Here is a 21,685-nt window from a genome sequence, read left to right on the forward strand (position 1 = left end):
GGCTGCACGTCACTAGAGTGTTTGAATATCCTCTAGTTGGCATCATGGGTAATTAAAGGTCGGTAATCAGATAAGAAGACACATGACCCAGCTGAAGGCAGGAAGCTGAGCGAATCTGGAAGCTGGCAGATCGAGCAGGCTATTCTGATACACACGTGTGCATACATGTCTCAGACACCAAAAATTAGAGAATGTCAACTTGGGCTCCGCTTAATGTGAGGCATGGTATAGTCCCCAAATTATTATTATTTTTTTGGTATCTTCAAAAAGAGGGGTAACCATTGGGGACCTCTTGATCAAGCTGTCTTGCTCAGTCTTCACCCCACAGTGACTGGAAGGCGGCTGGACTGGAGAGGAGGACACGCCTGGTCCTCCTGCTTTGAACCTGAGCACTGCTGGTTAACAGCTCTGTGGCCGTCACTGAGCCCCGCTTTCTCACCTTTGGATTGGTGGCCGTCATGGAGCCCGCCCCTCAGGCTCACGCGGGGGCCATCGAGCCCGGCCAGGCTGGTAGCTGGGGCAGCAGGCGCTCATAAACACACACGCTGCTCCTGCACTCACATCTGCTCTTTTTCCTCAGTGTCTCTGTGTTCATAGGCTCCCTATTCTTTCCCTTTGTTTTCCGCTTTGTGGTTCCCTCTCCCTCCTTGTTCCTGCCCCCTCTCCCAGAAGCCGGACAGAATTAGTCAGGAGAGGAAAGAAGACAAAACCCAGGAAGTCTGGCAGAAGGTAGGAAGAGAGGAGGGGAAGGCAGACATTTGTAGGAGGAAACAATAGGCCTCCTCTTCCAATTCCAAACCAAAACCATTTTATTTTATTACTTTTTTTCTGCTATTTTCCCTCTATGGTAGGGGTCAGTCTGACAGACTTTTAAGCCAAAGGCATGATTTGTTTGCTTCAATCAGCTAAGTGAACAGTATTTGTGTTTCTTGTGAATTGAATCCTTAGATGGTTATACAATACTTTCACTTTGTCTTTTATTTAATTCAGTATTTCTTTGAGAAATGTGAACAAAAAGAGAAAAACCTCTATGTTTGGTTATATTGTCTCGCAATTTCCTGGTGGAAAGCTTGGCTGAGCAATTATTTCCTTAAGTGCCGCGTCTGTCAGCTGTCCATGGTGCTCCGGCATCTAGGCCTTTACTCCGCCGTTGCTCTGACTCTGAGAGCTCTCTGCCAAGTCACACCTCCCCTCACCAACCGAAGCTGGTGAGGAATGTTCTGCTCTTGTTGGCGACCAAAGGCTGCTCTGCTGAATATTCCAGAGAAAACCCCAGACGTTCTCTCCTGGCACTGTGGAGGAGCAAGTCTGGGCACATGTGACAGACAGTGAGCTCCTCCTGTGTCTTCTCTGGCTGAGATGATTACAACTGGACCTCCGTCTCTCCATCTTTCAAATGAGAATGACCATCCTTGCCCTAAGTACTTTGGAACATTGTTGAGATTGTTGATGAAAAATTGGTTTTCAAATCAAAATGCGGGACACAGGAAAGTTTGCTTTTCTTAAATATGATGGAAGATGCTACATAAATGCAGTAACCTTCTCCAAGAAGGAGCCAGCAGCTCTAACGATCTCTAGCCTGAACCTAAATAACCCCAAGATAGCTGGTTAATTTGGTGGAGACAATAGGAAAAAAAATTTAGAAGAGGATCTGGACTGATACACTAGTTCCTCAAGGCTTAAAGAAAGAGTCCTCCACACCAAAGATTGTTCATATCCGATTTGACATCTGCTTCTTCCTGAGCTTCTCTGTGTCCGTGCGCTCATTATGGGTACTGGTAGGCAACAGAGTCCGGAGCAGCCAGTCCGTTTTGTCCATGATGCCCCTTCCTCTCATACCAAACGTGACAGATGTGTTTTCTGTCTCTTCTTGCTTTCTCCGTTGAAGCAGTAGTTTCATGGCGCCATCAGACTCAGAATCGAGGAGTCATTCTTGATTTTTCCCTCTTCCCACCGTCCCTCCAAATATACCTACAATTACATCACTCACATGCCTCTTTTCCCTCTTCCTTATTACTCTGCCACCTCAGCCCAGGCCTTTGTCCTCGTTGCCTGGAAACCACCGCAGCTCTGAAGTAGACGCACTTTCAGTGCCTTTCCCATCTTTGCTGGACTGCGTGGGTCTGAGGAGTCAGCACTTCCAAAAGCACAGTTTGACATGTGTTCAAAGTGTTCTTCAACTCACCATCCCTTCTTCAGTAAAAGGCAAGGATAAGGGGCTGAGTTTGGGAATGAGAACTCCTCCCACCCACCCACAGAAGGGGCAAGCATTCATCCATTCGACAGATGATGATTGAGTGCTTACTGTGTGCCAGACACTGGGTTAAGGTAAGGATTACATAAAATAAAGGGTGTGAGGTCGTTAACAAGGGGTCTAATTAAGCATCCAGCAAATGTTACTACGAGGAATAGGAGAGAGGAGGAGGAGAAATTGTAATTCTTGAAGTTTTGATCCTAACATACATGATTCTACAACCGTAGTTCACTTGCATTTGCTTTTTCTCTCCCTCTTTCGCCTCAAACTTTTCTTCACCAAGATTCACCGAAAGTACCATCTTTTCACAAAGCTCTCTGAGTCCAGAATACTTCATTCTGATTTTTTTTTTTTAACTTCCAGTACTGCTTCTCTAGAACGTTCATCGAGGTGAATAAGGGTTTGTTTATTTGTTGGTTTAAACCCTCACATACCCTAGGAAACTGATAACTGTGTCTTACACACAGAAGATGCTCAAGGATAGTTGACAAGCGAATGGACAGATGAGTAGATGGATGTGACTGGAAGTGAATATGCAAGTGAGAGGGTTTGTTGCACCATCTCTGGATTCATTTTTCATGAACCTCCAGGTTTCACAGTGTGCAGTTTGGAATCAAGAAATCTGAGTCCTACGTTCAGATCACCCTCTGGGTGATAGACCTTGGTAGATTAAAGAAAATTTACCTTGATTCTCCTTCTTTGGACTCAGATATTTCTTCAGATAGATTAGCTGAGTGTCTGTTTGCCTGCAAGACTGGTTAATGAGCAAGTCACGTTATAATCTGACCATTCTTTGGACAGTGTTCCTAGAAAAGGAGAGGGAAAGAGAAGGAAGAAAAGAAAGCCTTCATAAAGGTGCTAGTTAGATTAGCTATTAATTAAATTTACAAACAAGTATCTGTATTGAACGTGCTGTCTAAATTGCATCTTTCTTGAATATGAATTGCTCATCCTTCTAAGAGATCAGTGCAATCGGCCGAGTTTGCTGTCCACCCATTACACTTAATTAAATGGTTTGGGTCCAGTGGGGTCAGAGGTGAGCAGTCACATCTACCATCTGACAGGGTTCCAGTGGCCTGCACTCCATGCCCGTGGTGGCCTTGGCTCACTGAAGTGAGCAGGCGCCTGCATTAGGCAAACGGCGACCGCTCTGATTTTCTCTAATTGACTTCTTGGCAGTGCTGACAGAGGGCAGAAGACATGGGACATGAAGACGGGGCCCCAGCAAGCACTTGGCACTGAGTGAAGTACATAATCTGTAATGAAGAAAGGACTACGGGCTGTCAATGTAGAACAGGCTGGTGGCGTTTAATTCACACAAAATATTAATTAAACATAATGATGTTCTTTCTACTGGCTTTTGTTACCAAGTGCAGCATCTTGGTCCAGCCCCTGAGGAGCCGCATCGATCTCACCACCTTCACCCAAGCCTCAACAAAAGCTCTCTCACCTACCAAGTCTCTGGGGAAGGAGAGCCAAAAATTCTCCCCATTGCCCATTTCTTGTCTTTACAACCCCTACAATCAGTAAAGGTGCCTTTATTTCTTCTGTTCCCATGCCCAAAGAAAACACTGGCCAGCAGCCATCTGTTTTGGATGCTCAAAGAGTTATTAAGTATTTCTTCAGCCTCCTTCTCCCAATGTGATATATTTCATAGGTAAGGTTGGCCAAACGATGATGAAAGTCTGATCAATAATTTGAAATCTTTGGAATTGCTCAGAACATCCATAATTAAAAATAGTTCCCATGGACGTCCATCAAAATTCGAGTTACTGCAGTATGATTCAATCACAGTGAATTCAGATGAGAAAATACTGCCCTACATTATTTTTCAGAGGCAATTGATACGTTTTCAAGCCTATATATCTGTAACTTTTCAGCAAATCCCAAAAATAAATTTGCTGTTATAATTGTCATTAAGTGTATTCCTGAACACTGGGATTTGACCATAATTAATGATTTATTCATTTGGAATTCATTAGGATACTATTAAATGTGTTTGACTCATTTGATGCTTCTAAAGAGGGAGCAATTCTAGGCAATTCTTTTGTGATTTATCGGTTTTGAAGTTTGAGAGCTCTGAGCATGTGCAGAAAAATAGCCCCACATTGCCCTCTAGTGGTGATGTAGTAAATGACATACTGCTTTTACGTGTAGAGAAAACACAAACCCTCATTCTCGCTTGCTCCCCGTGCACCCTCACAGCCGTCGTCCCGGTACACCCTTAAAGAAGATGCCACCATCACGATATAAGAGAGGATCAAAGCAGTGTAGTGCAGTGTGCACTATTAACCAGTAACTGAGTGGTATTTGTGTGCTGTTCAGGCTGATTCAATATTGGATCAAGCTTGATGGGGGCATGAAAAGATCCCGTTGCGTCCTCAGTAGATCTAGATGCAGTTTGACAAAAGCACAGAGGCCAGAGAAAGCCCAAAAGATGCTAACCAGCAGGTAGAATGTGAAGAGCATAAAAGGAAGCTTCTTGAAAAAATTAGAACGGGATGTGAAGTTGTCTTAGGTCTTTTACTTCCCAGCCAACCCTGTGTTACTTTAGAAATGTCAGTGAACTTACTGATCCTCAAATTACTGACAACAGTAAAATACCAAACCAAAACGTCTTCAAGACCCCTCACTCTGGCCATCTTCTTTTATCAGCAGTAACTCTACTGCAAATCTGTTTACCTTTCCCGAGGATAAGGCATTACTGCTTTTTGTTTAAATTTAAGCTTGGTCGCCCCCAAGGTGTACACAGCATCGTCAGAATTTGTGGGATGTAGGAGTTAGTATAATTCATTAATGCAACAGCTAGTAAATTCTAAACCTCTGTACTCCACTAGCCAGACATCAAGTGGAAGCAACCAGCGTTACTCAGATGACCAGAGACGTGGTGGGTATCGGTATCAGAAGAATCAGTTGATGAAGTAACGATTCCCTCGCCTTTACTGCGGGGGGAGATTAAGAAATGACGAATACAGCTCAGGAGGCAGACAGCTGCTGGATGCGGTGCACACGCTGTCCCAATTCAGATCAAGACAAAAATTCAAACCAGTAAAATGAGAATGAGCCAGATAAGGTACTTTTATTTTTATTTTTTTAAATGAGAAATAATGCATACTCCAAAAACTGAAAGCCAACAGTACAGTAATGCTACCGAGACTTCTACAGAGTATTTTGCCTGCAGGGGTGTAAACTGGGCAGCTGGGAGGTAGGGACAGAGAAATGAAGGCATGAATTCAGTATAGGGACCAGGTCAGCCACGTGGCAGCTTTCGCATTAACCCTGAGCAGGAAGCTCAGAGCCCCCCGATCAAGTCCAGTGGACTTCACTCTGAATTCTGGTCTAAACTGGAGAGGTCAGCATAAAACAAGCATGCTCATTAGCCTTGCAGAAACAAGTCCTACTTTATTTTATACATACCCTCCTTATTGCATCGTATGGTTTCTAGTTAATTGCTGTCAATCTTATGGTTGACATCTTAACTAAGGAAGTCCAGACTTGATTACCTGTTTTTCCATATGTGTGGTGTGTGTGTGTGTGTGTGTGTGTGTGTGTGTGTGTGTGTGTATGTATGTATGTATTTGCATGTAGTTGTATATGTAAGAATCTGAGGGTAGAGACTAGTCACCATGGCCTGTATTCAGTCCAGAGATGTATTTTGTTTTGCCAGCACAGGTTTATTTTCTTTATTTAAAATATTTGCCAACATTTGGATATTTAGTGATAATCCTATAAAAATCTGGATTTCCAGAAAATCAGGCAACCCTGGGACTGCTCTCCATATGTTAATAACACCTTGAAGCTGAGGGGTGGCCCCACTTCTTAGATGAATTACTCAGATGAATTCCTGTCCAACATTCTCTCTGCCCTGTTGTCTCTCAGACACTGTAGCCAAGTATCCCAGTCTTTCTGTTTCTCTCTCCCTCCCTCTGTCAGATTTAAAAACAAAAACAAACAAACAAATTCAAACTTCTAAGCATGTGAGTTCGGAATTCCTGGGCTGTCTCTCACTCCCTTGATAAATACGTAGATAAATGCCAATATATAGTGTAAGTATATCAGATGAATCCAAGTGCAGTTTGACCCAAAAAAGGTAGCTTTGTATGGTCTGAACCTAATGTACTTGTTTACATTGTAGTGTGTATGTGTGAAATCGGACTCCACTCCAATAACTATAAGAGATATTTTTCCTCGTAGAAAAGTATTTTGCTAATCTTCCTGACTGTATTTGCAATCTTTCTCATTTTTTCCTGCGATGTTTTCTACCTTCTAACATGCTTCTACCTGTAAACCCTCCCCGTGCCTTAAGTGCTAGTTCCAAGTCCAGGAAGTCTTTGATGACTCAATCCCTTACTCATTTTTTAGGCCTCCAATCTCACATAGTATTTGTAAGTTGTATCGCACACTTCACTGCTTAATTTTATGCACTCTCTCCTTGTTTACTCTGCCCGGAAATATGAGGGTAACCTGACAGCAGAGCCCCGTCTTTTACAAGTGTTCTTGAATCTCCAGAAGCATTTAATGCTTGTTGACGGATTACTTTCTTTTTGATAAACTAGGTTGACAACATGCATTTAAAAAATAAATTCCCCTCTTGTAGGTGAAGCAAGCTGCTGAATAGAAGCCCTTTGACTCCATTAAATATACTTTTATTTTATTCTTTTTGTTATGTTGAGGTTCTTGTGTCATTGTGGTTTGGAATGTCAAATCTTTAATGTTTACACTTAGGTCACATAAAAGTTTCATGAAGATTTTGTCTGATTCAGTTTTTCAAAGAACACCATCCCAGATACATTTACCCATTTTAAAAGTTTTTTATTGTAGGCTGAAACACAAACACAGAAAACCACATGCAACAAATGTACAGCTTCATAAATTATTGTAAGTTGCAGTTCAGCATGTTCCTTTGCTTTTTTTCTTGCAAACTGGCACTTGGATCCTGGAGCTTGATCAGACTGAGTGGTTCCCATCTCTTCAGCAGGACCCTACAGGGCAGTGTCTTCTTCCATGAAGAGATGTGTGATGTCGCGCTAGCTCTGTTTTATCTTAGCAGTCATGAGTGCTTAGTGCATAGATGTTTGTTCATGGGGGCTGAAAACCAGCAATATTTGCATTTTATTATTTGGTTAATTCATTGGAATAATATTGTAAGGAGATACTCCCCCTCATATGTTGTTTGGCTATACAGTGGTAGGGTTTATTCAAGAAAAACATGATAAATATTTGACTCTCCCCAGACTTTGAGGTAGTAATTTGGTTCTTTGTCAACCTCAGAAGTGACTAACTCTTACTATTCTTTAAAGTAGCTTTATGAATTTATGCACTCATATGTATTTGTTGGGTTTCAATTCATTGCAACTGTTACATTTATTGAAGCTCAGATTGTCCTCGTCTTTGGTCTGTGGAAGCCTCTTCCAAGTTGATTTCTCAAGTCTTGCTGCCTTATTTCCGAGTTTGTCCTAATTCTGACTCATGTCACTCTTGCACGTGTGGCACTTCATTTTCTTAATGTCATTTAGCTCATTTTGAAACAGTCTAATTGCAGGTTTGACCTAGTTTTCTTGCGTATGTTTGGTCTTGTCTTTTTTTTTTTTTTTTGTATACTTATCTGTAAGAATGATACTCTCTTCATTTTGTTTTATAAGGAATTTCACCTCAACAGACTTGTTGACATGATCTCGGATCGTGTCCTTTCTGTCTGGAATGTCCGGATACCTCAGGCTCATTTGCTACCTCAGACCGGAAAGCAGCCAGTTCTCCGAGTCTGGCAGTGAGATTCTCTTTTTTTCCCAAAATCCCAGTCTGATTGCTGGGATATTTACTGTTGTTGAGTCAACGTTTCGAGACGTTTGCAGTGGACAGAACTAGAACAGAGATAAAAATACCTTTTGAATTTAAACTGATTTTTTCCAATTAAATTTTAGGAACCCCGTACTTTACTTAATCGCTTCTATTTTTCATCTATTTGTACTTTTGTTCACACCAAGAATCTGGTTCTCAAGGACACAGGAGATGATGGAATTAGAATTTCTCCTGATTACTCATTTCCTCTGTCTCATATTGCATTAGTCCCACAATGACAATAAGAATAGTGTCACCATTAATAATTATTGAAACGTTTTTGCATATACTATCCATAATCTCCCTAAATTTTGTCTTACACACCTACACTATCAGAACATGTCGCCTTGCAAAATAAAACCTCTGCCTTTTAACCCTCATTTAGTCTTAGTTCATTAAATTTATTGTTCACTAGTTAGCCATTAGGTCAGTGTCTCCCCTGTTCATTTCGGATGTCTAAAGCTCATTTTCTCATAGTTCTCAGGATCGGGGGAACGCTATTCCTTGATTGCTTGCAAGTTGATAGCACTTTGGGTGAGCCTTTTATATTTAAAGTTAACTTTTGTGGACTGTGAAATCCTTGAGTCAGATCCTCTTACCTTGAGTATTCAAATAAATTCTTTCAGTTTCTTCTGGCACAAAATGGGAGCGTCAAAAAGCGTGATAATAATCTAATTTTCCCTCTTATAAGTCATGTATCCCTTTTGTCCAGATGCCTAAGAGATTTTCTTTTAATCAGCAAAAATTTCTTGAATTACGTTTTGGGTACATATTTGTTCCGTTCCCTTTCTTTGGTTTTCTTGCTCAAGGACAACTGTTACTGACATACTAGCTTTTCCTTTTTCTAACAACTCTAACTTTCTTCCAAATTCTTTTTGACCTCTTACTTAATTAAATTTTTTTCTCTTTGTTACATTTATTTGTTCTCCTAGTTACCCTTTATTTCTAAAATTACTTTTTCACTTACATGTAAACTATGTCTTTTTCAAATTATGCATTTTACTTCTGAGTTTTTCTGATTCTGACCTATGTTGCTCTTAGATATCTGGCATTTCATTTTCCTAATGTTGTTTAGCTCATTTTGAAACAGTAAATTGCACGTTAAATCTATTTTTGTTGTGTATTCTTGATCCTTTTGTGTGTGTGTCTGTAGGAGTGTTGTTCTCTTCATTTTATTTTGTAAGGAATTGAACTTCGACAGGTTTCTGTTGCATGCTTTTCTGTGGTTTGTTTCCCTGCACTCCAAGAGGTTCAGGTAGCTTTTCTAAATACACAGAGCTCCCTCTCCTGTCGTTTTTATTAGACCAGGGCTCAGGGCTCAGCAAACTGCAGCCTGTGGGTCGAATCTGGCCCAGGTCCTGTTTTTGTTTGGGCCCCACTGAACTAAGAATGGTTTTTCTGTTTTTGTAAAGTTGCAAACAAAGGAAACATAGATGAATATGTGACAAAGACAAATGGTCCGCAAAGCTCTGTTGACTCTGTGGGCCTTTTACAGGAAAGTCGGCCGATCCCTGATGCACACTAAGAACTAGGGCCATTTGCTTCCTGAGTTTTCATGACTATTTCTCTCTCCTACTTTGACCTTTTATTTCTCTTTCTTCTATCCTACTCATAAATTTTAAATATATTCTTGGTAGTTCGTCCCCAGTGTGAGCCCTGTCTTGGAAAAGAGACTTGGTGGGTTAGTTTCAAGTATTTACACTCACTGTCCAGCTGGGCTGCTTGCACTTTGTAGCATCACCGGATAGTTATTTTAGAATTACTGTGTTTTCAGATTTGATGCTTCCGTCTGCTTTCTCTCACACAGATACTGAAATACACAGGTTCTCAGTTCCTTCGTGGTTTGTCCACATCCATTTTATTTTATTTATTTTATATTCGTGTTTATTTTAGGGTGTGAGGGTGCACCTCATCACCACGTTCTGTCATCAGCGTCCAAACGCCTTCTGTTTTCTATCTAGCCTTTCACTCTCTTTTTATGTAGAAATTTAGGAAGAGCAAAACACCACTGCTGCCTTCTTCCCAGAATCAAGCTCACTTGTTTTTAAACAACAATTTGCTTAATTGAATGTATTAAATTTGATTTTAGGAAAATGTTTATCCTGAGTATTTCAGTGCATGAAATAAATCAACACATTCATATTCTTTCTGTTTTTCTCCAGAGTCGAGTTCCCATTATGTAATCTCCCTAAAAGCTTTTAACAACGCAGGGGAAGGCGTTCCTCTTTACGAAAGCGCTACCACCAGGTCTGTAACAGGTAAGCTCACGTAGCGCATCCACTCGTGACGGTGGTCAGTGCTTGAGTTGTGGTGGGGAAAACAAAAAAGCTAAAGCAGAAGAAAACAAAACACACAAAGAAGGAAAATGTATGTAATCCTGTCCTGAGCCTTATGTGTATATACACACACACACACAATTTATTATGTTTCTGGTTATCAAAATTAAGTGAAAGGAATTCAGTCTATAAATTAACATGTGGACTTAGAGAACAGAGATGTAATGTTCTTTCTCTTCTCCCAGTAGTTTCATGTTTTGGTGTCCTGATGCCACTTTTCATTTCCCTGAGCAGGTTGTCTCAGGTCCATGCAATGTAGGCAGGAGGGTCTCTACAGAATGGCCACCAGGTGCCCAAATGGACACTTGCTTCTCTGCAGAGGGTCCTCCAGGCTGAGAGGACAGGGATGAGCCGAGTCACACAGTGGCTTCTTGCCAAGCCGGGCCGCCAGGTCACCCCAGCAGTGCCCGGGGCCTCCGGACACTGGCGGGACCGGCTGCTTCAAGGGCTCGTCTCCTCGAGGAAGTCTCACCTGAGCTCGACTTTAAACGTAGCGCTGGAGGGAACAGGAGCTCGTGGGAATGAGGAAGGGGTGGGTGAGGAAGTGAGATCCGAGCCATTTATGGCCACTAATTGTGAACAAGGCTGGACCTGCTCAGAAGCAGAGTAAGTGCCACCTCTGTGGTGCTTGTTCATGACCCCGTCACGTGACCACCCCCGATAGCCTGTCATCTAAAACATAAAAGTAAAACCCGAGACTTCCGTTTTTCTCATGCACACTTCAGTCCTGCCCCCTTTCAAAGCCCGCAACCCTCAGACCTCATTTAGCTTATCAGCTGTCTTCCCTTTAGTGAGAACGAAGGATCTGAGAGCAGGATTCGATAGGGAGCCCCAGAGAACACGGGAAATGACTGGGTGCCCGAGCATGAAGTCCTGGCAGGTCGGAGTAAATGAACATAAAACACATCGCGGGATCCCGTGACTTCTGCTCTCACCTAAGTTTATATGAACTTTGTACAATTTGTTTTCCAAATCCAGAAGCTTCGTTCGTAGACCATCTTGAGAGTACACAATTACAAACCAAATTTGCAGTTGTTATGCAGTGGTTTCCAGAGCATACCGTTGCTTTATGGATTTCAACCAGATTTTCTTGTAAGGCAAAGTTGTTATTCTGGAGTGTCCTTGAATCTTTGGCTGCTGGTTTCAACGTCTGTGGTCTGCCTGAGGTGGTCTGCAAAAGCTTGTGTGCATGTCAGTATATATTAATCTATCTGTGGAGATAATGTAGATCTTATATACTGTTATCAAAGGGGCTCATGGCTCCCCAGAAAGGGTAAATAAGAAATATTACCCTAGAGAATATTTACTACCTAACGTGTTATCTCTAAATATATAGAGTTGAGGCAGATAGGGGGCCCAGGATGGAAACCACGAGACAACATGATACCGGGTGTCTGGGAGTTTTACTTCCCCTTATTCCCTGGAGCTGCCGAAGTCCCTTGGAGAGACAGCAGCCCACTTTGGCTGTGCCCGGGCCTCCCATAATGTTGACTCAGTAAGCCAGCTCTTCCCTGCCTGGGGCAGAAGATGCTGCTCACCGATGTGACTGTGAATTTATGAGCAGGCCACACAGAATTGTACTATGGCCAGTCTTTTGGTATTTTCTTACCAAACTAAAGCCCGCAAAGAAGGGTTACTAAGGTGATCAAAAAGAGGTCAATTTTTGAGCAGAACACAGTAGTAGTGGTAGAGGTAGTAAGAGTTTGGAGAAACTGAAGATAAGTTACTCAGAAAGAATCATTTGAGGTGTTTTAACTTCTTTTGCCTTCGCATTTTGTGTCATTCTGCAATTCTCAGCATATGGCGTTCCCAGAGCGGTTTCTTAAATATCAGAGATCCATAAGAGTTTTTTTCCCTGATGTGACTAATCCAATGGATCTGAGAAATGAAATAATACCGAAAGTTGGAAAACGTGTGAAGGATTTTCTTACTGAGGAAAAGTCAGTAAGGGGTTGGAGGGGATAAATAAAACCAGCCCTTTCCACACCCCTGCCTGGACATGGCAGACGTAATTTTATTGTGTTTTCACACGTCACGGGGAACAAAGGACAAATAAATGGAATCAAAGGTTAAGGTTCTGGGAGAAACTCTCTCAATAAAATGTGTTCTAGGGCTTACAGAAGCCGTTCTCAGTCTCTGAGCTTCTGCAAAATATTCCCAGGAGCAGTCTTGGCAGAGGCCAACATAAAGGAAATAAAAAATTAGGCAGTAAATGCGTCAGGCTGGAGCAAGTGTCAGGCTGTGGTGCTTTCCGCTTGCGCGTACTCAGAGATCCTGGTCCGCTCTGAATTGTCGTCTTATCCTGAACATACCAGCGTTAGACCGGAGGACAGTTTCACCAAGTCAAATGGGCAGGTTAAGAGTTTCATTTTTATTTCTTATTGTTGCAAGAACTTGATATTTTGAGCCTGGAGAAGGGCAGAGGGCAGGGGAATAATGTGGTGAATTGTTTGAAAATTTGTTTATTCTCAATTGTTTTATCAAGGTCTAGATGAAGTACAATCCAGATGTAAATTGTGAGGTTTTTTTTTTTTTTTAAATCTTGTTTTGACCTTTAGCATATTGATAGAAAACTCATGTGTTCTCACCAAAGCATCTATTAGGAACTGAATAGGTTTCTCTTTTCAGCAAAAGGTTTAAAGCTGTATTTTATCATTTTGACTTTTTTTTTTCCCACTCTTTTGAATGTAACCACTGAAAATCAATGCAATGTAAGGCCCTTAGGGGTATGAAGAAAACAACTGAAAAAAAGCGCAAAAGAATGTTTTTAATTCAGCTACTCAGTTTCTGATCTGAGAGGAAAAGATAATTAGCAATGGATGTAGCATACACACGTTCAGAGCAGTGCTTGCCACGTGCTACTAGTTCTGCTGTGTTGGAAACACTGTGCTGTGTCTGTGCAGTCCAAGATGGTAGGCGTGAAGCGTGTGTGGCCACTGAGCATCTGAAATTGGCTAGTACGACACAGTGAGTGAATTTTTAATTTAATTTAAATATAAATTTTCTGTATTAAAAAGTGGCTATTGTATTAGCCCAGCTATAGAGGAAGTAACAAACAGAATGAGAAGCCGAGCCTGAAAAAAAGTCCCTAAAATAAACAAGAAAAACTTGGCCAAGGTAGGCATTTTTGAATTACATAAGTTCATAGAGATATACCAACAGGCAGCATGACTTGCAACTTAGGGATGCATTCTGGAACTGAGACTCTGAGAAATTCAACAAGTCATGAAAAACATGCTGCTCTAAAATCCAGAAGCAGCAGGACTGGGGCATTATCATTTCTTGAAATACTATCACTACTTTTCAAAGTCTTACACATGGTACCCGTGAAAGACGACAATGTTAACAGAGATTTATCAGCAAAACTAGATGAAGCAAAGAAACAACAATTAGGGTAACATGAATATAGGTTGGTTCAAAAGGAGTTTGTCATTTAGAGGGGTCCTCCCGCGTATAACGCTCTTCTCGGTCAGTCAGCTAAGACTAGAACTAAGGAAAGGGAGGCGGCATCTGGTTTAGTTTGGCGTAAACACTTTCCATGGATGCAGCAGCCTGATGACTGACAGGGAGCCTCCTGGAGGCTGCAGTATCTTCAGCTCCCCCTCATCATTTCATGAATCCATTCGGGTTTAAAGGAGCCCTTAATAAAAAGACACATCAAAGGAAATATAAAAGCCTGGGCTCTGTCATTAAATTTTAAACACACATTTTTCTTTCTCTCTCTTTCTACTTTTTTTTTTTTTGGTCTTCCCTTTTGTTTTGTTTTTGTTTTCTGATTTAGCTCCAAAGACCACAGCCCAGTAAACGACTAAATAATTCATTGGAAAACAGAGTCATGAGTAGGGGGTAGACATTTAAAACTCAGTGAACGAAGTGAAGGCATCATCACAATCAGCCAGTAGCCACAACACTATATTTAAAACTGTAAGCTCTGTCTGTTCCCTGCTTCAAATATTCTGCATTATAGTAGGTCTTGTCTGCCCAGATGTCATCAAATGCCCAGCCTAAGAGCTCATCTTGTCTTTTTTTTTTTGGTAGTGAGACACATATTACATGATTTAAAGGAAAATTCTTGGGTAATAAAGAAAAGGCTTACATTTCGACTCCTACAAGGGCCACCGAATAAGCTGCCCTGACTCTGATATCCCCAGCATGAGAACAAGGGCAAGATTTTTCTAGAGAACTTTTTGAAACCACACACATCTTCGTGCAGATTCTGCTTGTGTTCTGGATCAAACCGTGTGTGTACCTCAGCGCAGATCTCATCAGTCTGTAGCTAAGCTGGTTCAGGTCTGCCTCCCCACCCACTAATATGAAGTCTTTCCGTGGAACTTACAATTTTAGAAGAAGGAATGTAGAATATAGAAATGCCATAGAGAATTTAATTACTCTGTGAGAATGTGGGTAAAACGGACACTTCTACACTTTCTTGAAGAATTTCAGTCTAACCATACCACGTGCTATATGAAGCCTATCACATCATGGAACCATGTGGACCGTGGACTTGGTCATTCTGGTTTTGGGCAATCATAGCTGTAGACAGATGGCTGTAGACCTCAGGGCCCTTTGGTTTTCATCATTTGTTTCTTGCCTAAACAGTATTTATGCAGGGAGAATCTAAGCAATAATAAAAGCGCTAGGGAAACCAAATCCAGTCAGAGAAGGAGGAAGAAAAAAAATAACAAAATAGGTATTAGGTAGACCTTTATTTCCTTTGCAGGAGGAAATAAACCAGATACTTCTTTGTATTTTGTTAAGTTATCTGTCGAGTTATAAAACTGATAAATTCTATACTCGATCTTGTAAGAAGCAATGTGCAACATTCTGAGGAAAAACTGGACTTTTAAAATATAGAACTAGAAATTACAGCCAAACTGATACATGAATTTCACTCTAAGGAAACGAGTAAAGTACAGAAACTAGTCAGTTATTTTTGTAATATAGCAGTAGTGTTTCTACTGAGTTTTCCGATTGAATTAATTGTATTTTTTTCTGTTCTTCTCATGTTCCCTTTCATCATTATTGCCATGCATTTAACTCATTGTGATGTGTGACCACTGATGTTTATTTTTTTAACTCTTTTATTTATGTATTTATTTGTTTGTTTCATTTGGCGGGTTTTTTGAACCCAGATCCCACTGACCCAGTTGATTATTATCCTTTGCTTGATGATTTCCCCACCTCGGTCCCAGATGTCTCCACCCCCATGCTCCCACCAGTAGGTGTACAGGCTGTGGCTCTTACCCACGATGCCGTGAGGGTCAGCTGGGCAGACAACTCTGTCCCTAAGAACCAAAAAACGTCCGAAGTGCGACTTTACACTGTCCGGTGGAGGACCAGCTTTTCTGCAAATGCGAAATACAAGGTGAAGTTCTCATTGATAGTATGAAACTTAAACTGTTGTCTGTTTTAATACATTATTTTCAATGCTTTCTGGACTGTCCTGAGTCATTTTGCTGCAGTGACATGAAATGGAAAACAAAACACTTAAATAACTTAGTTTTTAAAATTAGCATGGAATTATCATGTCTTAGGAAACAATTCTAAGGCAAGATAGAAAAATGTCAAGAGCTACAAAATATTTGAATTCCGCCAGATGCTGGGTTTGTATAAATAATTTGATTCTGTACAAGGGAATGTCATTTTCTTTTGAAAATAGCAGGGCTCCATATTAATTTCTTGGATAGATTTTGGTGTTTTTCTTTTCGTTTGGAATCTAGATTTATGCCAAAGGCAACCCTATTAATGTTACAGAGACCCATCTTACAGTGAATATGAATGGGAATGCATAACTTGAAAATTTTAAACCATCCTTAGATGATGAAAACACTCTAAGCCACTAGCATCTATTTTCTTGTTTAGCCTCAAAACATGTAGTTTGAGCCGCATGTAGTAAATAATATTCTCAACACACACTCTCCTTTAACTGATACAAATTAAACAAGTTCCCTTTTTCCAGTCCTGTTACTGAGTTAGCTCACAACCCCCCCACCCAAGAGCTCCTTAGAGATACACATTTGAGGCACTGCCATTTCTGCTTTCAAATCTCTATCAGCCTCAGCTCAGAAACTCCAACAAATAGTTATTTGTATGCTGGGACAATTCCGTTACCTCCTAAGCCTGCCACATGTTAGTGTATATAAACAGTACACAAATGTAGACTACAATGAGATCACTGAGTAATTATTAAGCACCTGCCATATACCTGGAACTGCGCTAGATCATAGAGGCAGTTTAATGTGGCTTAGTTGTTGTTACTTTGTATACTTAACATTACTATTTATAATTTTGGAATATGTACATAATACTCTCAGCTCTACACATGTGCTTCAGAGATTTCATAACTTATTCAAGTGAGGTAATATATGAAAACACATTTAAAATATAAAGCTTCACAAGATGATGATTTGAGATGAAGAAAGTAGCTTTAAAAATAAAACTGTAAAGGGCGAGAGGGAGAATTCGCTGGGAGGAAGGAGAATTGGATAAAGGCAGTCAAAAGGTACAAGTTTCCAGTTATAAAATAAGTACTAAGGATGTGTATTCATCATACAACATGATGAATATAATTAACACTGAGGTATGTCATATATGAATGCTAAGAATATAAATCCTGGGAGTTCTCATCTCAAGGAAGAAGTTTTTTTCTATTTAACTTTGTATCCATATGAGATGATGGTTTAGATGACTGAACTTGTTCTGGTAATCATTTTGTGCTGTATGTAAGTCAAATCGTTATGCTGTACACCTTAAACTTACACGGTGCTGTATGTCAGTTATCTCTCAATAAAGCTGGAAGGAAGAAAGAGCATAGATGTTACCAACAACAAAGGAGCCAGTGGTTCAGCCCTGGCTCCCAGAGTCTTCATACTCCTTTTCTCTTTACCGCTCGACCAGGGTAGCTCTCAGGGAGAATCTGAATCTCCTAATACTTTATCCAACCTTATTTCCACTAAACGGCCGTCTTGCTGAAGCCAGCCTTGAGCCAGTGGTGATGTGGGGGATTAAAATACCCTTTGGGAATTTCCTGCCTCCAAAGACCCTGGAGTTAAAGCAGAACCCCACCAATAATTTTGTAAGTCTGCCTCTTTTTCCCTCTAGCCATTCTGGATCTGCTTTTAGTCTCATTCCACCGTTAAGTGGCATAAAATTCACATTTCATCATGTATCAGTTTTTAGTTGAGACCATTTAAAAAACAGTTTTCTTTGGTTCTGCTGCTCTGCAAGTCAGGTGTTTGGAAAAACTCTTCAAGCAAGTCCAAATAGTACTGTTGATAGGAGATACGTTGTAAGCATCCTATCCATCTCCTTTCAGTATTAGATTTAAGACTCAGCAGAACTGTAAAGACAACATTATCAGATAAGGCAACCAATGAACCATATGAGAGCATTAAAAAAAAGTCTTTATATAGAGATTACCCAATTCTAAGTTTACTTTTAAAAGACCACTTTAAAAATGTTATGCTCATAATTGCTGTACTTTGTAGACGCATTCATTACACAGAACAGCCATGGGTATCTTGCCAGTATGTGAAACGTCCTGAAGGACAATGATTGTTCTCTGCAAAATGGTTTGAATTCCAAAATTTCTGGAGGCAGATTATTTCAGCTGAATAGTTAATAGAACAGACAAAGGATTCTTGAGACTCACAAAGAATGCCTACAAAGTGAGACTCAACCCCAAACCATCCTCTGTCAGGAGAGGCTGATTTCTCACGAATTGAAGTTTGAGAATAGAAAAAAATATTTTAACTGTTTCTCTCCCCAACATCTTCCCTGACCTAAGACATTCAGTGACTTACATTCCATCCCCCTTCTCACACATGCACGCTCTACACCCACACCCTGAGAAGAAGGGTTAGAGAGGAAGAGTTGGGTAAGTTGGAGAGTGAGGATAAACATGGAATGTATCCAGTCTACTACAAAGACATATAATGAACTTAAATTTTACAAATATAGCAATAGAATGCTTTGGTTTTGCATTTGGAACTTTTCAAACCACTGTCATAAATGTTTCTTCCTTGCATTGCCCACTACAGCTTTATAAGCTGGGCAGAGCATCCACAAGACACAGAGGGAGAAGTCATACATGGAGTCAAATGACTGGGGCCCAAGAGTTGGCTTGGCTAGAGCCTGTCACATCACTTAACTTGTTCAACCTCATTTTTCTCATCTATGCGGTTGGGATATTTGTACCTACTGTAAGAAGAATGAGTAAGATTCTTCATAGCTAAGTATGCACATAGCGATCTTCATGAAGACTTAGGTAGATTGTATAACTTGTCAAAAATTCCCCACGAAGCTAGAGCTGGAACTCAGATGACCTGATGGCATTTTCCAGGCCTCTTCCCACGTCCTACCTCAAGCCATCATCCAGACATTCCTATTTTGATTGTCCAAAACTCTATATTGACTTGCCTTATCAAATGAAGAAATGTCCTATAATTTATTTTCTTCTCAAGTGATGAATCACTTGATGTTTTCTATGGATCTCCATTCAAAATGCATTCATTTACTACTGTCCAGTGCTTACCATATATAACATGGTTATTACAGGAGACACAAAGTTGTGCAAGACTTAGTCTCAGCCAGCCCTCAAGATGCTTACAACTCAACAGAGAATTTATCGCATGCCTAAAATGCCATATATGTATATATGGGTGTGTGCATATATATATCTCACACATATATAATGCCTATGTATCACATTAGACAATGCATGAAATATTGTAGCTCACATTTATTTAACACTTACTCTGAGCCAGACACTATGTTTTCCTTGGCTTATTTCACACTTTAAGTAGCACTATCAGGTCTGTGTTATGGTTATTTCCATTTTATAGAGGAAGAAACTGAGGTTCAGCGAGGTAGTACCTGGGATGGTATTCTGCTCACGTTCTCTCTCTCCCTGTCTCTCTCTCACACACACACACACAACACACACACACACACACACAAATAGCCATGATTTTCCAAAGTGCTTCTAGGCTAATGATTTATTAGAGAAAGTAACCTTGCCTGCTGTTCCTGAGAAAACTCAGTGAATCCATGGTATTTATAAAAGGCAAGTGTGTCATTCAAGAATACAGATGAGGACAATACTGCTTAGCTGTCTTCCAAATGCCACTTGTGTCTATGCTAAAAGAGATTAGTTGTATCAAAGTATGATCCTTTCCTCCTGGTTGGAATCTTTCTCCCCTTATTTCTGCTTCTAAGAGGTTCGTGATAGGAAAGGCAGGCGAGGTTGGAAGCTATATATCAGCATGCCAGATACTAGCTGCCTGTTTCATGTTGTATTTGATGGGATTCCATCTTACTGAGCCTACAAAGTATTTTTACATTAATTTAGGGCAGACATTTTTATAGCTATTTTTAAGAAGAGCTTCTGATAAATGTTTATGAGGTCATCACTTTAATAGGACGGATGGGCACATCATCGAAATGTTATTAGTACAGTTAAATATTTATTTGGTTTTCTAATGAAATGTAGGATTTTCATAGCTATAATCTAAGAAGGATTCATAATAGAATAAAAAAGATATACCACACCAGAGTAGCCAAGGGAGGAGACGGAGGTATGACACAGGTGGGGACAAAAAGCTTTAATTTTCTAGATACAGATATATAAGAAAATGTAACAAATTGAAAAGTAAAAATTTAACTTTGGAAAAAGATCAAGATCTAAATAACAAGCATAACTTGATATTTATGAATCATAAATAGTTTTAAATTTGCCGGATCATATGGAAAATACACTTTAACCTGTTTTTTTTTCTTTATTACCATTTTGATCTTTTGAGTAAGCAATAAAGACAGATAATTTCTACTAAAATATCCTTAACCTGTTGTTTAAAAGACAAAGAATCCTAACACTAATGTAATCTTTTAATGATTATCCGATTTGTTCTCTTCCTGATCAACTGCTCCAGTGACCATACTTCAATGTGTATTTAACGTGACCTGTGCACAAAGAAATAAAACCACAGGACACAATATTGTTTTTGCCCCTTTTCTTTATAACAGCTATACAGATTCTGGAATCACTAGAAGTTTGTATCATAAAACCTTTTTTAAAAAACTCATGCGCAGTGGAACTCTAAAAATTAATTTTATTACCACTGGAAAATAGTCATAACAGTCTTTATAAAATATATAATATTAAACCCTCTGAAAAAAAACAATTCTGATTATTAGAAATAAATTGAAGTTAAAGTCAGTGCAGATAACCTTAAAAATGGAACTGACAAAAGAAAGCGGAATTGGTCCTGTCTCCATGGTTATTGCCTCACTTGGGAAAATTTATCAGCTCTCTGCCCCTTTGAACAGCATAACACCTGGTTTTATCGATTATGTTTTAGATGTACAATTGGCCAGTGTAAACTGGTTACAGAAAGGAAATAAAGTCAGTGTTGTGTCCTAGGCCTTCGCTGTTTGGAAATCAGTTCCCTTTTTGTTGGCTTTTGATAGTCTTCTTGTGTGTCTTGATTTACCAGGTTGATAGAGTTCATTTTTTTTTTCTCTTTTCTTCTTTCCCACTGGTTTAGTCAGAAGACACAACATCTCTTAGCTACACAGCAACAGGCCTCAAACCAAACACCATGTATGAGTTCTCGGTCATGGTGACAAAAAACAGAAGGTCAAGCACATGGAGCATGACTGCGCATGCCACCACGTATGAAGCAGGTAGGTGAAGAACAAAATTTCTACTCTTGATATTTGGTAATGGTGTTTCCTAGGTTCCGAGGAACAGGTGTGCACTGCGATGTCTAAATCACACTTTGTCTTACATAGGATATTTTATACTTTGTAGTTCACAGCACTTTTATACCTAACTTATCCTCTCCACTCTAGATAAGAAGAAAAGAGTCCCCAGTGGACTAAGTAATCTGATTTTACTCTGGACATTAATTTAGGAGATAATACATAAATCTTCTTTTCAGTACATGTAAGGAAAGATATCTTACTCTGTCCAAAGCATCTGTGTCTTTGATCAGTAGATGCAAGAGGTATTTACTTTTTTGGAAAGAAATTAGATACAGAATGGAACATCGCATTACAACTACTGTCTCCTGGATGCTTATTCTGAATAACCTCCGGTGGCTGGGGAAGAGTTTTCTGGGTGGAAATAACAATGGAAAACTTTCATGCATTTGGAAATAGCTCAAATCTAGAGTAAATGCAATCTGCTGTAAATTTTTCCAGTCACATTTACTACGGGTCATAAATGTTGAGTTTATAACCTTAGTAGGCATGCAGT

General features: G+C 40.1%; 1 protein-coding gene across 5 annotated transcripts in view; it reads left to right on the forward strand.

Annotated features, from left to right (window-relative positions):
• The window catches only part of DCC (DCC netrin 1 receptor), a 984,533-nt gene that overhangs the window by 850,588 nt on the left and 112,260 nt on the right, over window positions 1-21,685 (forward strand). For 4 of the 5 annotated variants that reach the window (XM_064480349.1, XM_031441886.2, XM_064480347.1 and 1 more), the window contains 3 exons: window positions 10,255-10,350; window positions 15,561-15,793; window positions 20,973-21,111. In XM_064480349.1, the coding sequence (XP_064336419.1) occupies window positions 10,255-10,350; window positions 15,561-15,793; window positions 20,973-21,111 (468 nt within the window). The remainder of the gene's footprint in view (window positions 1-10,254; window positions 10,351-15,560; window positions 15,794-20,972; window positions 21,112-21,685) is intronic. The other variant, XM_064480348.1, reaches the window with a different exon arrangement.

The sequence above is a fragment of the Camelus dromedarius genome, chromosome 28, assembly GCF_036321535.1.
Source record: "Camelus dromedarius isolate mCamDro1 chromosome 28, mCamDro1.pat, whole genome shotgun sequence".
Lineage (NCBI taxonomy): Eukaryota > Metazoa > Chordata > Mammalia > Artiodactyla > Camelidae > Camelus > Camelus dromedarius.